Source organism: Rhopilema esculentum, chromosome 4 (assembly GCF_057945365.1).
Source record: "Rhopilema esculentum isolate cy_ngs chromosome 4, ASM5794536v1, whole genome shotgun sequence".
Classification (NCBI taxonomy): Eukaryota; Metazoa; Cnidaria; class Scyphozoa; order Rhizostomeae; family Rhizostomatidae; genus Rhopilema; species Rhopilema esculentum.
The window spans coordinates 13,989,571-14,007,039 of record NC_142818.1 but is presented as its reverse complement, the minus strand read 5'-3'; the positions used below and the strand labels follow the sequence as shown (position 1 = coordinate 14,007,039).

The 17,469-nt window shown below is 37.8% G+C and overlaps 3 protein-coding genes across 3 annotated transcripts; 2 read left to right on the top strand and 1 right to left on the bottom strand.

Annotated features, from left to right (window-relative positions):
- Positions 1-1,348: 1,348 nt before the first annotated feature.
- Positions 1,349-1,831, top strand: LOC148960464 (uncharacterized). Its single transcript, XM_089115942.1, has one exon. The coding sequence runs from the start codon at positions 1,349-1,351 to the stop codon at positions 1,829-1,831; it is 483 nt and encodes a 160-aa protein (XP_088972068.1).
- A 71-nt stretch (positions 1,832-1,902) lies between these two features.
- Positions 1,903-2,325, top strand: LOC148960463 (uncharacterized). The gene has a single exon (XM_089115941.1). The coding sequence runs from the start codon at positions 1,903-1,905 to the stop codon at positions 2,323-2,325; it is 423 nt and encodes a 140-aa protein (XP_088972067.1).
- Positions 2,326-9,310: 6,985 nt separating this feature from the next.
- On the bottom strand, positions 9,311-17,212 carry LOC135690841 (uncharacterized). The gene is made up of 2 exons (XM_065208519.2): positions 17,084-17,212; positions 9,311-11,012 (listed from the first exon to the last, which is right to left on the bottom strand). The coding sequence occupies exon 2, from the start codon at positions 11,002-11,004 to the stop codon at positions 9,448-9,450; it is 1,557 nt and encodes a 518-aa protein (XP_065064591.2). The 5' UTR covers positions 11,005-11,012; positions 17,084-17,212; the 3' UTR covers positions 9,311-9,447.
- Between the last annotated feature and the right edge of the window lie 257 nt (positions 17,213-17,469).

Below are 17,469 nucleotides of genomic sequence, written 5' to 3'. Positions count from 1 at the left end.
AGGTAGCTCTAGCAGAGGCGTTAGCCGGTCTGGATCTGGACAAATTGTACCTTCCTCGATGACATATCCCAGTTATGGAAGACGCCGAGTTGAGAAGACACTCTTGCTTTCATTGAATTTTAGATTAGTCTTCCGAGCAGCTTCCAGGAACAGATCAAGGTTTGTATCATGATCAGCTTGATCTTTTCCGCAGATAGTTATGTTGTCAAGATAAGGAAACACTGCTTCTGAATTATTATTTTGAACAAATCTCATCATTTCTCTTTGGAAGCATGCCTCGCCGTTAGTTACGCCGAAAGGGAGGCGAGTTAATTGATAAAGCCCACCCTTGGCTTCAAAGGCAGTGTAAAGTTTGTCTTCATCTTTTAAAGGTATCTGGTGGTAGGCACTTTGAAGGTCAATTATACTTGTTTAAAATATTATAGCAATTTAACCATGAGGACTTGGGTCCGCATTTTATATTCACACTGTTTGTAGTTAGAACAGCAGGGTAACATGTTTCAAGTTGAGTTGTTATGTTGAGTTTTGGTGAAGTCGCAAAAAGAGAATTCATCGCTAAAGTTTCGCTATTTTATACGAGTGAACTCGCAAGGTTGGGTATTTCCAACAACTGGCACCTCCGACGGGACCCACACAGGGTCGTGGAATTTTGGTGGAAACTTTAGCAGGAGAATGTCTGAGAACGGCGACTCAGGAACGACGACGCAGGACGAAATGGCCGCACTGGAAGAATTGAAGGACGAGAGAGAAGTATTTAAAGAAGCCTTAGAGGACGCACTTTATCGATTAAATGAATTAAATGGTACCGAAAATGTCGATCAGGAGCTCTCAAAGGAAGTTAAAGAACTTCAAATCGTGATAGAACCAAGTTTAACCGAGATTAAAGACCTCGACGTTAAGATACAAGCGGTAATGCGAAAGTTGAAGTTAAGATCGTGTTTGGTGGAAGAAATAAAACGAAGCAGGGCATACGCTGCCAAAGTACAAGTGGCTTTGAACAAGGCCGCAGAAACTGAAAAGAAACAATTTGAAAGGGGAATTGTAACCGGAATTGGGGGTTCAACGAGAGCCCAAAGGGAAGACCCCGGAACAAGACAGGGAGATATGTCACCGGGCTTTCTATTTTCAAATTTCCCACCAGTGGAGCTTTCAAGTGAAGGCGCAAGGGCAAGTAATTTGGAGAATTTTGGAGAAAAGGCCGACATTGGTGCGCAAAGATGGGGGGAGCAGCCTAGGACAGTTCAGCGCCTTTGGACAGTTTAGAACGAAAAGTGGACAACCAGGACCTATCGGACAGTCAGCAAGCAGAATGCAACCTGAAACAAGATTCAACCCTCTCCCAGGAAATATGCGGGAACGTGAGAATGCAGTTAATTTTGGGGTCCAAAATATGGTGAAACTGCCGAGATTGGAGCTTAAACGCTTTAATGGGGACCCAATGAAATTGTTAGAGTTCTGGGATAATTTCGAAAGAAATGTCCATGACAATCCAGGCTACTCGGATGTACACAAAATGTCATACTTGAAGGCATGTTTAGATGGGCCGACGATCGCCAATTTGTCAATAATTGGGGACAATTACAAACCAGCAATAGCAATCCTCAAAGAAAAATATGGACAGACAGGATTGTTGAAGGAAGCCCATATGGCAGCTTTAAAGGCGACACAAGGAGTTTCAAATGCAAGAGATGTGAAAAAATTGAGGAAATTTTATGATGATGTAGACTCACACTACAAGGCGCTGTCGGTATTAGGAGTTCCAGGAGAGCACTACTCGGTAGCTGTTGTCCCAGAGTTGATGGGTAAAGTACCAAGAGATGTAGCAAATTAGGATGGACTTTGTTAGGACCAACTTATCAAGGAACAAAAACTGATGATCAAGAAAGTAAATTGTTGTTTTGTATGGAGAACAGGCCAGAGATAGCTACAGAAGTAGACAGGCTATGGGACTTAGAGACTGTCGGGATCCGAGAAGGTGATCCAGTGCACGTGGAGTTCAAAGATACAGTCAAGTTCAACGGTAGACGTTATGTAGTAAATCTACCTTGGAAGTCAGCAACAGCCAAAGCCTCATTACCAGACAACAAGAAGCTATGTGAAAAGCGGCTACGTTCTCAGCTGAAAAGATTATTTAGAGTCCCGGAGCAGTTAGAAGCTTATGATGGCATCATACAAGAGCAGATAAAATCGGAAATTGTGGAAAAGGCTCCCAAGAAAGAAACAGGGGTAACAGCCACCCACTACATACCCTATCATGCTGTCATTCGACAAGAAGCAGAGTCAACTACAAACTCGGGTTTTGAATCAAGAAGATTAACTTCTTGATTGGGGGGAGTGTTTAAAATATTATAGCCATTTAACCATGAGGACTTGGGTCCGCATTTTATATTCACACTGTTTGTAGTTAGAACAGCAGGGTATCATGTTTCAAGTTGAGTTGTTATGTTGAGTTTTGGTGAAGTCGCAAAAAGAGAATCATCGCTAAAGTTTCGCTATTTTATACGAGTGAACTCGCAAGGTTGGGGTATTTCCAACATACTGAAGACTTGGTACTGTGAAATTTCGTTGACTGTATCATTGATTCTGGGTAACGGAAAAGCGTCCAACTGTGTAAATCGATTGATCGTCTGAGAGTAGTCGATGGCTAGACGTTTTTTGTGGTTCTCATCTTTTGTAACTACAACTTGTGCGCGCCATGGAGACTGGCTAGGCTCTATGATGCCTTCTTTAAGTAGTCTCTGCACTTCATCGCTAATGAATATTAAATCTTCTTTACAGTAGCGTCTGGACTTTGTGGCAATAGGATGGCAATCAGATGTCAGACTTGTAAATGGTGAAGGTGGCTCCATATTTAGCATAGTAAAGCTACAAACGGACAAAGGAGGTTTTGTGCCACCGTAGTTGAATGTGACACTGTCATGTTGAGATTGGAAATCGAGTCCCAGAATAAGATCCGAGCATAGTCCTGGCATGACCGACAGATGAAAATCCTTATATGTGTGTCCTTGGTAATTAAGTGTGACCGTACAGAACCCTCAGTCTTTGTCTGCAATGAGGTTGTAGCCATTGAGACTGTGCTAGTTGAAGGACTGACAGATATAGCAGCAACTTGCATTAAGCTTGAGTGTATGTAGCTCTCACTGCTCCCACTATCAAAGAGGGCTTGGACACTCCAGTCAGAGTTCACAACCCCTGTAGCAGTTGACTTTTGTAGTGTTTCAGGAGCTCCAACAGTAGCTAGGGTAGGTGACCATAGTGCAGCCGAAACTTCATCAGACTTTACGGGTTTTCCTCTGCAGACTTTCGCAAAGTGTCCCTTTTTCTGACATTTATAACAGATAGAATCTCGAGCTGGGCACTTGGAACGTTGATGTTTAGCATTCCCACAGAAGAAGCACTTTGCATTAGTTGCAGCCAATGTTGGGGCTGTTTGTGTTAAGTCGGTCATAGATGCATGCTGAGTAGATGTTTCGAAGAATGGAATTGCTGCATTGAATGGCTGAGGAGCTGAATTTTTTGAACAAATAAATTTTCATCAATGATTCAACATTTGGCGCTGTTTATATACCGAAAGGCCGCCGGTTCACACATGTTTAGAACAAAACTTGAAAAACTTGAATCTTTTCATTTTTCCCAACAATTTTAACTAATCAATCCGGGATATTGTTTGTACAATTTCTATGTTGGCTGTGTCCACTTGAACTTTTGTTTGCCTATTTCTGGAACCGCGTATGCACAGTATGGCACTTCGAAGTAGTGCAAATGAAAGCTTGGTACGAATCCAATTGGTAACCAGTGAAATTGACAGATCACGTTTCTGAGGAGCTGAATAGCTTTCTGAACTTCGCATCGCTGATTCCAAAGCTTGAGCTTGATCAAACATTGTCTTTAGATCCAGAGTTTTATTTTCTAATAGTCTCTGACGAATTTGGTTTGAATTTAAGCCCGTAATTAATGCATCTCGAATGTATTCTTCGCAGTACTTTGCAGCATTGATAGATTGAAAGTTACATTCCTTGCTTAACACTTTGAGAGCCTGTAAATACTCATCTAGAGTTTCGCCAGCCTGCTGCCGTCGAGTTGCAAGTACGTGTCGGGCGTAAATTTCGTTAGTTGGTTTTACGTAAATATTTTGAAGCGTTTCGATCGCTGATCCGTAGGTGGTACATTCTTCTATGTATTCATAAACTGTAGGTGAATTCACAAACTTGTCAATATCTGCTTCCCCTAGCACAGCGAGAAAATTTTCAAAAGTTCGCTTCCAATGAATCCATGATTTCGTAGCTCCCGAGTCGCTTGGATCGGCGTTAAAACGTTCTGGTCGCAGTATTTTATCCATTAAATTTTGTTGAATAAATTGTAATGAGAGAGAAGTAAACTGAGGAAAACCAAAATCTAACATAAGCACATTTGTGGCTTTATTCAACAAAAATTAGTCTCAACTCAAATCAACGTAAACAAGGTAACATACACAAAAGGAACAAACTCATTGGCAAACTCAATAGCACGCATTCTATTGTAGTAAGATAAAGAAAGGTTAAGGTCATTGTCTTTCACAACACACCCACAACAAAGACAGTATGGCTGACAGACATCCCTCCATGCTTTACTGCTTCACGTTTGTTGGCTTTGCAATATATTTTGTCTTACTGCATAATTTTGATAGCTTACTGAAAGCACAACAGCATCAAGGACACATTGACAAGTTAAATTTACTACAACATAACGAGTGTCGATTTCCTGCTGCAATATTCATCACTGACCTAAACCGATATCGTGGAGGTAATGGGCCTAAGCAAAGGTCAAAGTTCAAGTATTGCAAAACACGCATCTTCCATGACAGAAGAAAGGGGTCAAACACATTCCAGTTATTAAAAGACTCTTCAGTGTTGCTAATATTATCGGGTGATGTGGAAGTAAATTCAGGTCCAGTAAAGAATCCTAGAAGTGTTTGTTCAAGAGCTGTTGCAGCTTGAGGTGTCACATAAAATGTGGAAATGTACATGGTGAAGAGTATCTAGAATTTGAAAAACAAAGAACTTTAGGTTTTTTGAAGTGGGATTGCCCTGCATGTATAAATAGACTGAGTCCAAATACTGTTTGAAATAACACCTTACAAGAACATTGAATTATACATTGACAAACACCTTAACGGTCTGATGATTAACAGGGATAGATTGAAAAAAGCTGCTCTTAAAAGTAAATCAGCTAATATTATTCCCTAATGAAGTTAATTCCCTTAATATCCAGCTTAAAAAGCAACATTTTGCTGCAAAAATTTCTGAATATAAAGAAAACATGAAGGAAACTTGGAAAACAATTAATGAACTCCTGAACAAAAGATCAAAATCTAGCAATTTTGATTGTATCAAAGATTCGGGCATTCGGGTATCTTCTGCTTTTTTCTAAAACTGGCCTTACCTTACATTGAGAATGCTTTGGCCTGTTTGCTCAAGACATCACTTGAAACCAACACTTTTCCAGATTCATGTAAATTGGCCAGAGTTACCCCAATTTTTAAAGAAGGGGACAAAACTGATAAGTCTAAATATCGCCCTATATCAGTTTTACCTGTCATCTCAAGGCTCTTCGAAAGACTTGTGACTAACCAATTGTACCAGCACATGAGTGATAATGGATATTTATCCCAAAAATAGTCTGGCTTTCGTAAACTTCACTCTACCGTAACATGTTTGCTTAAAAACACTGATGACTGGTATAAAGGACTAGATTTGGGAAAGCTAGTGGGATTAGTTTTTATTGCCCTAAAAAGGCATTTGACATGGTGGACCATGGCATACTAAAGTTTTTTGGTATTCAGCAACAGCCGTTAGAATGGTTTAAATCATACCTTTACAACCGAAAGCAATATTCTAGGGTAAACGGTGTTGATTCATCAATTATGGAAATAAATGTTGGTGTATCCCAAGGCTCATATCTTGGACCCTTATTTTCCTCATTTAAATAAACGACCTCCGACAAGCTGTCCAAAAAACAAATATGTCCATGTATGCAGATGACACGAGTCTTTGCCATCAATCGCATGATATCACTCAGCTGAATGAGGCCATCAATAATGACTTTGCACACGTTGAAAAATGGCTCAGGGGCAACAAATTTTTACTTAATGTAATGAAAACACATGCCCTGCTTATTTCCACCAAACCTAAGCATAAATCACTAAAGAATGAAGACGAATCTTTAAAGCTAAAAATTCAGAACAACGAGATGGATATTGTCCAAAAAAACCAAATATCTTGGAAAACAGATCGATAACACATTAGATTGGAAGGAACACATTAAAACAATTTCTCCCAAGGTCTCCAGAGGAATTGGCTTTTTGAAGCATGCAAATTCCTTTCTGCCAAAAGAAACTCTGAAGACTATGTACACAAGTATTGTGGAGCCACACTTTCGCTATTGTTGTTTGATATGGGGCTGTTGTGGTTTTACCGAAATAAAACGCTTTCTAAAACTACAAAACCGGGCCACTCGTATTGTATCTGGCAGCAGTTTTGAGGCACCGAGCCAACCACTCATAGAGGAGCTGGGCTGGAGGACCATAGACGAGCTAATCGCTAATGAGTCAAATATCATGGTCTTCAAATCGATTCATGGACTGGCTCCACAATACATGTGTGATCTTTTCACAGATAAATCCAAGTTAAATTCTAGGAATCTTAGAAATACATCAACTGACCTAAGGCTACAAAACAAACTCAAAAAATGGACAGAAATGCTTCTCGTTTAGGGGTGCTAGGTCTTGGAATGGCCTTTCAGCTGAGTGTGAACAGGCATCTTCCTTGACCAACCTCCAACAAAATCTTGCGAAATTGTAACTAGGCGTAATTGTAAATTGTATATTGGAAATTACCATTTCGCCTTTTGTTATTATTTGTAGTAAAATTAAACTCAAGTTAAAATAGGATTTATTTTAAATTGTAAATATTGAATTGTAATTAGGATAATTTGTTTTTTATAAGAATTTATGTAAGTATTTTAAGTGGAGGGCCCCTTGAAAATCAGCATTGCTAAATGGCTACCCTCCTTAAACATTTGAAATGAAATGAAATGAATGAAATAACATACGAAAAGGAACATTACTGCTTGTCAGCGTCAAGTAGAAAGAGTGACTATATTTTCTTTTAGATTATGTTTATTTTAACTGACAGATTGGCTTTTACCTAATTTATTTCCCAACATATATTGACACTTATTTCAGTACGTATGTATGTATGTATGTCGGTATGTATGTTTGTATGTATGTATGTATGCCTGAAATTTGGCATGTTTATTTATCAAGAACTCATTTGGGCTAGGGTATTCCTTGCTCTTGTGGCGTGAGTGATTGTTATTCGCCACAATGCTGGCTTGTTATTTGCTTTGTGGCAAACAAATATTTAGAAATACATATTTTATTTGCTATAGGAGTGAGATCTACAGCCGGTTCTCTGTTAATCTCTGAAATATCATAAAAACATTAAGAAATAAGATCAAAACATGAGGCTCTACCTCATTCAATATGGTAGCTACCTCAGCCAAGGCTAGGTGGATTCAAGGCGCTGTGAAGAAGACTTACACATTAAATGATAAATATACCTTCAAATACATTTAAACTCGTATAGTACGTTTTTGCTTCCCTTGCCGTTTTTCGGACCCTGATCAGACGCTCTTACCTACCTAAATAACTGTATTACCTTGCATTATTTGGTATTGCCTCCCTTACTACATTATACAACTTGTATCGTATGCTTTTGCTTCCCTTACCGCCTTTCCAGGTTTTTTGTTATGATGTAAACAGACTCCTAAACTTCAATGAAAAGATGCTTTTGCACGTCCAGCGATTATGGAATTTTCGTCACGTTTACGATAGGACTAGGCCCACGAGAATATTCCACCCCGAATCTAGCAAAGTGGTTTTTGGAAATTTTTGAACCGGTGTCATATGCGTTACTTTATTGACAAGCGTTTCTGCATAGGCTGAGACGCATACGCGTTTCGCTTGTCGCAGTTTACATCTGCAGAGTCGGCAGTAAACACAGCAACTTCAAAGGAGACATTCTAGATATGAGTTTTTTAAGACAAAAGGTGAAGGAGAATTGCGGGTAATGAAAGATGAAGGCTCTTACTGTGATAAGGGATAAATGTTTCACTGCTAATGAAAATTTAGTAACCTGAATTCTATTGCAAAAAGAAGACATATTTTATTAGGGCATTAGTGCATGCATGTTAAAAGTAGTTTCAATTTGAAGAATAATTCCATTCAAAGGGATTGTCAGTCAAAAGTGAAGCGGCCTACACATGCGTGACTTTTATACAACTTTGGAATCTATATTTGATTTCGCTAAAACCGTTTCAATTTAATGACGATAAAAATATTTACTACCACCTTCACGCGTGTTGTACAATTGGTTAGTTACAAGTTTTTCAAAGAGCCCTGGGACAACAGGCAAAGCTCTAGCCGTTCCCTGGTGCAGGAAAGAACCTGGTTCAATGGATGTATTGAACGAGAAAGTGAGAAATACAAGGCAGCGCAAGCTTCGAATCATAGTAGGTAGAGATTCTGTCAATCCAAAAGCTCTTTGCATTTGTTAAGATCCATAATCCCTGTATTTTATTAGTCTTCAAGTCCTACTGATTTACTTTTAACCAGTTAGCTTTATACAGTTATTTTGTAACCGTTCTGAAATTATAAGAGTTTTTCTTTTTTCAAACGATTGCATACATTTCCATGATTAATACCGCAGGAATAGATATTATGATGCACTTTTGACTAGAGATGGTTCTCTCCTCAAACGTCTCCAGTTCTTAATGATTACAGAGAATGCAAAATTAAATCGAAAATCATTAACAACTTTATAACGGAAATTTTTGTTGACAAAAAGCCCCTTTGTCATCTAAGAAACAAAACTATTTCAAAAATGCCTGAGCCCGGACAATTTGATGGTATGGACACTCAAATGACATTAAACAGTCCCTTTATATCACCCTTTTCATAAAGTACAAATTTCATAAATCTTCGTGATTTTATGTTAATATTGTATCGCAATTTTATAAGATTTTTATCTGTAACAATTCTTTTAGAATAATTTCTAATTAATAGTACGAAACTTCGTAACTTTTCTTTCAATTTTTCATTTAGAAGACATCGATTAGCTGCAATTTAACTGTTTTTAAAAACGCCCAGTTTAAAAAAAACTAAATGCCCTGTAACAGCATAAATCACGCAAGATGCAACAGAGGCCGTACATCGCCATCATAGAGAAATTGATACTTGAAGAATGAAAAACTGATAGAAAATCGAACAAAATAAGTTTTAAACGTTTATGCTACGAACTTCAAACAATGTTAGACTACCAATATACAATAATCTCATTTTGGATCACGTACAGCAGGATGTCTCCGTATTAGCTGAAAGTAAAAAATCGTCACCCGAGAAGTCAATGATTAATCAACAGAAGAGCTTACTTTTGACACCAATTTCTCAAACAACTCAATGAATCGCGCCGTCATGAGCAGACTCTCCCTGTGTCTTTCATCTGTCCGTCTTTCAGCATCGATTTCCCTCTGTATCCTGGCCTTCTCCATTTCCTGTGCCTCGACACGCCATTTGTTTACTGCATCGAAAAGCTGTGTTATACTGTCATTACTCTGTCCATCAGTCAGGTCGATGATCGTCCTGCCGCACCCATTGCCAACCTTGTCTTCCTCGCTCGCTCTTTCGTTATCGGCTGGGCCAGCCACTTTTACCACAGCCTCTTGGCTGTTTGTAGCTTGCTTTGAAGCCTCCCTATTCTTCTTGTTATCGAATAAACCCCTGATAAACCCAAGTGCTGATTTCTCGTTACTACTAGTTGGAGTTGCAAAGTTACCTTCGCTCGTTAATAATTGGGGTTGTTGCAGTTCGACAGTGCTGCTGCCTGATGGTAACGCATTTGTGACCTTTTCGCTGCCACGAGGGTCATCAATTGAACCTCGAAGTCCCTTGCTACTAAAGTAGTACATTGGAACTGGAAGCCCATTTGTTTCAATTTCTGGTATTATATGCGATACATTCATTATTTTATCAGAATCTTTGTTAGCTTCTTTGGCACGATAAACTTCTGCAGTTGTATGCACCGCACTATATACTCCATTGGCTGAAGAAACTATCATAGTTGGCACTGAGTATGACAAAGAGGTTTCCACATCATCAACCAATTTTGCAGTTTTGTCTATAGCTGATGGAGTGACATATATTCCTTGTTGTCCAGTGGGAATAAAGTTCCGCGAGGCTTCTGTTCTGACACTGAAGTTGGAATTGCGGTAAGAAAACGTACCTGTGCCTTGCTTCCCAATGATGTAATCGTAGTCGTTTGGCTGAGGACGCGACTGGAGTTCATTTGTGTTTGTAGGCATGCCCGTTTTTTTATTTGCAGTTCTCTGAACATGTGTTCGATTATTTCTAGCTAAACTCCTAGATCTAAAGTCTGGCAAACTTAATCTACGTTTTTTCTCAGAAGGTATGTTTGTTCCACCATTTTTAGGTCCTGCTAGTTGACTCAGCTTGCGCTTCAATGCCGCGGGACTTTGCGAAGGCTTCACTGCACTTTGTAAGAAGATCCTATGTAGTCTCTCAAAATGCCGACAATCTTTTTTCTCCAACATCATTACTTTTTGAAAATCGTTTTTAAAGTTTCTCAACTTTTGATGGCATTGCTCTGCAGAAAATTCTGTGCCAAATTTAGTATTTATTTCTGTTGCAATGTCTCCCCAAATTCCGATTTTTCTAACAGCTGGATTTTTAAACTTGTCTCTGTTCTCATCGTACAAATCCAAAAGCATTTCAGCTTGTTCCTTCGACCAGACGTGTTTTTCAACAATAAGGTTAATGCACGGAGTGCTAACAACATTTGACGTTGATGCAGCGGAGGTAATACCGATGGCAGAGGCTGCCGTCACTCTTACAAGTTCACTGCTTGTTTTGTTGTTGTTGTTGTTGCTGCTGATACTGTTATTGAACATGTCGTTACCTGTTGAAATAAAAATAAATAAAATGTTATGACAAATGTTTGGCATAAAAACCCTGTCTAACAGAGTAAAGGGGTTATGTTCTGGAATTACACTGCTTGTGTCAATCGTCGTTCACTGAAGTATGAAAAAACGGTGCTTTCAGAAAAATTGGTCACAATTTGCTCATTCCCTAAAACTGGTGGTATTTTTTGAATTTCGGTCTTGTAAAGAACGGTACTGATCAACGACCAATACGTTTTGTTAGGGGTTCCTTAGCTCACGCTGTTGCTTAAGAAGGTGCTTCTGTTTTGCACCCTCGATCATTCTTGAACCTTCCTGATATCATATTTTCTACCCCCTCGACCTTGTCGTCTGGTTGCCCATTCTTATAATTGCCCATTCTTATAATTGCCCATTCTTATAATTGCCCATTCTTATAATTGCCCATTCTTATAATTGCCCATTCTTATAAAAACTTTTATAAGCATGACTCTTTTTCCTTAGAAATTTTTCAGCGGTTGGCGTTATCAGCGGTTGGTGCTTGAGAAGCAGGGGCAGATTTAAGCAACAATGATTAGGGGGTGTAGGGGTGCTAGACACCAATTTTGATGCCACACTCTTAAGGTCACTAGAAAATGATGGAAACGTCCGTTTTTAAAATTGGGCTTTAAACTTTACAGTAAAGACGATAAGAAACAGTGACCTAGCCAGGGTTGGAAGATGGGTTGGGCAAAGAGGAGAAAATTTTTCCTGACAGGACCCCTAAGAATTTGGGAAAACACTCATTTTATATGCGTTAGGAAAAGCTATGGTATTTTTACGTTGCAATTTCCCTTTATACAACGTCATATGTAGCGTTTTGTGGCTGACCCTATTCTACAATTGTCAAGTTCCTTCACAATTCCTCTAACCTTTATATCCTGAATTCTGTAAGGCGAGGAAGCACTACTTGTAAAAAGTGGTTTTCCAAAGTTGTAATCAAATATCTAAAAATAATAAATAGTATTCAAAAGTTTTAAACCGAGTCCATTCTCCTTGGAGCAAAACCCACGACAAGCATTTCAGATTCCAGCTTTCTTTAAAGATTGGACTGCTGTAGAATTTTGGATTCTATTTAATCAGGAATGTCTCAAGAACGTGAACCAAAAAACGTTTGCAAACCAAAAAACCAGGGAAGTTCTTGAACAGACATATAGAGGAGGGTCTTCTGCGAGCGAAGCAAGCGAAAAATTTTGCGACGATGCCCTTGAGATTAGCTTAAAATACATTTCAGATAAATTTCTCCCCCTACACCACTACGCTACTGATAAGAAGATAAATACTGATAAGAAAATAAATAAAGTAAAGTCTTGGCGTTACTTTGTTACTGCTGACTATCAACAAATGAATTTTACCGAATGAGACAAAATTTACCGAAGGACACGGAAATATTGGGGGTGTCACACCCCCTACCCCCCTACCCCGCCGCTACTAGATCCGTTCCTGTTGACAAGGTTAAATATCAAGCAAGCAATAGGCACATGAGACACAGTGGCTGAGGGGGCTGCAGCCTTTCAAACCAAATAGCTCTGCATAGATTTGTGGTGGCTTGCATTTTTGGTAAGAAATTGCGTTGGCGCTGCCGCTATCAAGAGACATTGTGGGCTACGAACCTATATACATCCCCATAAACATTTAAACACAAATAGATAAATCAATAACATAAATCCGGCGAAGGTTAAGACCATTTAGAATATTATCCCTGCTTAGGTTCAATATCAGGCCTAGGTGGGGAAATTCTTTTGGTATTTCCACCTAGGGTAGCAGAGTTAGATTAGGTACGAAAAATTGTTATAAGAGGACTGTATATAAATATCGAATAAGGAACAAATGAGTATATAAATATGTATATATATGACAAAAATGTAATACGATAAATGTTACTTGTCTGTCTGTTCACTTTGTCTTTGTCTTTGGTAGAATAGAGAGTTTCAACGTTCAAGAGTGATCTTCTGCAATTTCGTGAGAGTTCCTTCGGTTTTACGTACTTCGTATTCTTGCATACATTCGAGCAATACTGAGAGTTCAAACTCATAAAATCATAAAAAATATAAAGCTATACAAACGGGTTTGACCCCAGCCTTAAGCCCCAGGACATGTCTCGAGAGCAGCAAAGCGCCACCGCAATTTCTTACATTTTTTTATTGTGTCTCACAACTGAATAAATACGGAATCTCTGCATCATTTAACACTGTTCCTGTTTATTGCTTAATGATGATTTCAATGAAGCTTTGATCTGCTCTGTTCTTTAAAAAGTCCTTTATACTTTTAGATTCTCTACTCAAAATTTTTTCTGATTCTCTAACACCTCCCTGATATGAGGTGTTTGGAGTATGTGCCAAGCAAATCTTGCCAAAGAGCAATTTAGTCCTACTAAAATGTTATTTTGCTTTAGTTATCAACAAATTGATTCCTTTTGTTTGTGATATACGAAATAATGTGAAATATATGAAGGAAATTTGGGAACATCTACCTACATGTTGACTTTTGAAATGTTTTAATGAAACACATGTCATATGTCTGTCAGCACTCTTGTTGTGTCATATGGTACAATCAATATGTCCTTTAATAATTAGTAAAAAAAAGTGTTTTGTTTCAAACAGAAAGTAGTTTATTGTTTACGAATGACAATAATCGGTTTTAAGCATTTAAATTTATCAGTTACACAATAAAAACTTTTAATCTGTAAACAAAAACACAAAAATAAGAAAGCATTTTTCAGAGCAGAATCTTTTGAAAACACATCTTTTCTGTGTAGTTTCTGTCTTCAATACAATTCAATTCAATACAATGAAAACTTGCTGATTTGAACATTTGTTGTGAATAAGGTTAAAAAAAATTTCTGAGTTTGGGTCAGCTGATATCTGGATTCTTATGATAATTTGTTCTCAACTTTACCAGCCTTGCATTGGTGCTGTATTTGTTACTATATCTCTAGAAATGAACTGACATATTTGCTACCCAACAAAGTGATTCTAAATTTTATTTAGGTTTCTATAGTCATATAATCTCTTAAGAGAGGGCTTAGTTCTTTCCTTTTTCACAGCCACAACTGTATAAGCTAATTTGTGTAAGAATATATACTGATAATGTCTGGGTTCAAAGGTTCATGACTTAAAAACCAGGAGCCTGGTGCTGGCATAATTTAACTTGTGCCAGCAATGGCTCCAGGTAAAGGAAATCAATAAATGAATTGCCATCTAAAAATGAATAAATATGCTGTCTGAAGGTGCTCTCCTAATAAATAATTTCAGACTTTAAATTTCTTTTTGCATCCATTAACGGGCATTTCCTAAGAAATAGCTCAAGCAAATAAGCCAGGGCACTCATAATGAACAGATCAAAAGCTGTTTGCAAAATCTGTGCAAATCTTGTTGGAACTGCTATGACATAATTGAACAAAATTTTGGTTCAAAACTGTCATTAAATTAAGAATTGTGTTTGTTCTGCAGAAAATTACATGGGAATAGGGGTCTCTAAGCAAAATGATGTTTTTGGTAAAATCAAAATCGCTATAGAATATTGTCAAGCTTGATATAAATCATATCTTCTCAACTTTGATAACATGTATAAACTTGAAGTTGCTAAATTCATGTTTGATATTTATCATGAAAACGGTAATGACCTATTCAACAACCTGTTCATTAAAACAAATATACGTCATCAGCATGAAACAAGACAGTCTTCAAATGACAACTTCTCTTTCCCTTTTGTCTTGACAAATTACAAACAAAAGTCAATTGTATATGAAGGAGTCAAAATTTGGAATTCCCTGCCATTGCAAATTAAAAAGTTACCGAATAAGTCATCCTTCATCAAAAACCTGAAAAGTTATTTCTTAAAGTCGAATTGATATACTTATTTGAACCCAATTATGAACATTATCATTAAACATATATTACCACCATGCATCTCACTATTGTGTTTTTAGTATAACCAATTAACATATCTCATTATACTAACCCTATATTATCTTGATATTCCTCCTTTTTATTTTTCATTCACATTCTTCTTTTGAAATCGATCACCTACACCTATAAACGTCCAATCGGGCATATGACCTAGATAGCTCCTTGTGAGTTCTTTTCATATGTCCGACAGCAAACATACCAAACTTTGAACTATCTACTGTTTGTAGTTTTTCTTTTTTGTAAAAAATAATTGTTATTTGTGGTTCAAGTATTAAATAGAAATGTAGTAGTTAATTATTGCTGTGAATGAAATGTTTTGAATGTTTTGAGTTTTGATATCATCCAGGTATCAATGCAGTAGGATAGTCTTGAGGTTAAACGAAAGATTACATCAACATTGTGGTCTGCATGACGTAAATTTCTCTTGTTGAGCCATGATAGAAGAATGGGTGAACAGCAGTAAGGTATTATTTTTTCATTTCTAATACTATGAGGGCCACTGTCAGTGGAAGGGACGGTGGACAGAACCCCAGCTCTATTCTAAGGCCTCAGCTTATAGAAAAAATATTTCTGGAAATTAACTTTATGAATTTACAAAATGTAGCTGTACTTTTGCTAGCAATGCCTTTGGATGGGTAATTTGATTGACAAAATTTAGACACTGAATATAAAGAGCAACAGTCATGAAATGATTTGTTCAAGCTAAATTGATTCTATATGACCGTAGAGTCACAGGCAACATTCTCACATTATTTCTCCCGGTTTCTCAAATCAAATGATACATCTTACATTTTTGTGCTGCATTACTCTAAAGTAAATCGCTCGCTTTATCATATTAGAATCTCATTCACGGGCCAAAAGCCTCATGGTATTAGAATTAATGGGCTATACCTTGGGGCTCCATAACTGGGCAGCAAACCGCTGTATCAAAACATGATTTCGCTCGAGTAATCTGCCCCAGCCATAATTCATTTGTATTTCATAGGACCGATCCTTCACCCAAAACTAGTAGGATGAACTACATTACCACAGGGTCATCAGTGTCTGGGGGAGACAACGGGGGCCAGTGCCTTCAAATAATTTTGTAAGATATGGTATTGCCAAAAGCTATTTTAAACCATCATTTCGAAAAGGTAATTTTGCCCACCTTCTTAAATAAAAACATATAAGCTCCACCCCTGTTAAATAGTTTCAGGACCTTGCGGGTGGACCTTCTTATGTCTTAATTTCTGAGGCTAATACCAATACTTTTCTAATCCCAGCCGCCCCTGATTCTCGTCTTTCTATTATTAAGACTAACCCACTTACCACTATGGGGACTTACCACTACTTACCACTACTAACCTCTCTTAAGAGATTGTATGACTATAGAAACCTGAATAAAATTTAGAATCACTTTGTTGGGTAACAAATATGTCAGTTCATTTCTAGAGATATAGTTACAAATTCAGCACCAATGCAAGGCTGGTAAAGTTGAGAACAACTTATCATAAGAATCCAGATATTAGCTGACCTCACAAATATTCCTTAAAACGATTAGATTAGATTAGAATATTAAGCAAGGATTTTCCCAGTTTTCATCCCTATGTCCAAAAGAATGTCGCTCACACTGGTCCAACTGATGTTTGAGGGTTCAAAAATATCAAGTTTAGCTGAGTTTCCTAGCATGGCTGGTGATAATTACAATGGACAAATAACATATGGTCACCTCATGGGGACAATCCGTTGTAGCCATACCAAACCAGATTGCTTTTATGAACACTTGAAACCAATCCCTTACCTGACTGTGCAAATCAAAATTCTCCCTGAAAACATTTTTTGGGAGAAAAAGACAGCTTTGCCGTTCAGTGTAGAGCATTCCTAACAGAAAACGTGTTTAATCGGGCTTCCTCGAATTAATATGCTGCTATGAATGTAATCCCGTTAAAGGTTTTAGCGGACCTGCCCTTCTATGCAATTCGGACAAAAGATTCCTGTGCGCTACGCTTAGGCCGTAAACTTAAAGTCAGTGTGGATTAGTTGGAACGTTTTGTAAATGATGAGTTTCCTATCAATTTGAAGATCGCGATGATGAATAGTAATAGAGTATTCTCTGATGTAAAACACGAAGAGCTGATGAAATTGACAATATAGAAACTTGCCTTTCTTGCGAGGGTGAACGAAGATCAACTGTCAAACAGTGTAAACAGTGTTTTGTTTCAAACTCTATAGGACGTTGTTAGCTACGTTAGTATGTCCGAAACATGTTTTTGTTATGCAGGTGTAGAAACGTATTCAATTCAACTCTTTCGCCTGCAACAAACAACCATAGTTTGGTGTATGCTGTGTTGAGAGTAGAATATTCGTTCAGCAGAAGTCAACAGAAGGGCCGTCCTTAAATTAATTTCAAATTTAAAGAACTTCAGTTAATTTGTAAGAAAGTTTAAAACTTGCTTTGTTATTACGCAAGTGGTTTGTTTTAAATTCCGGCCTCCCAACCCGTCCTTAATTCCTAAAATTTAGCCATTTTTGTCGAAAACCTACAAAT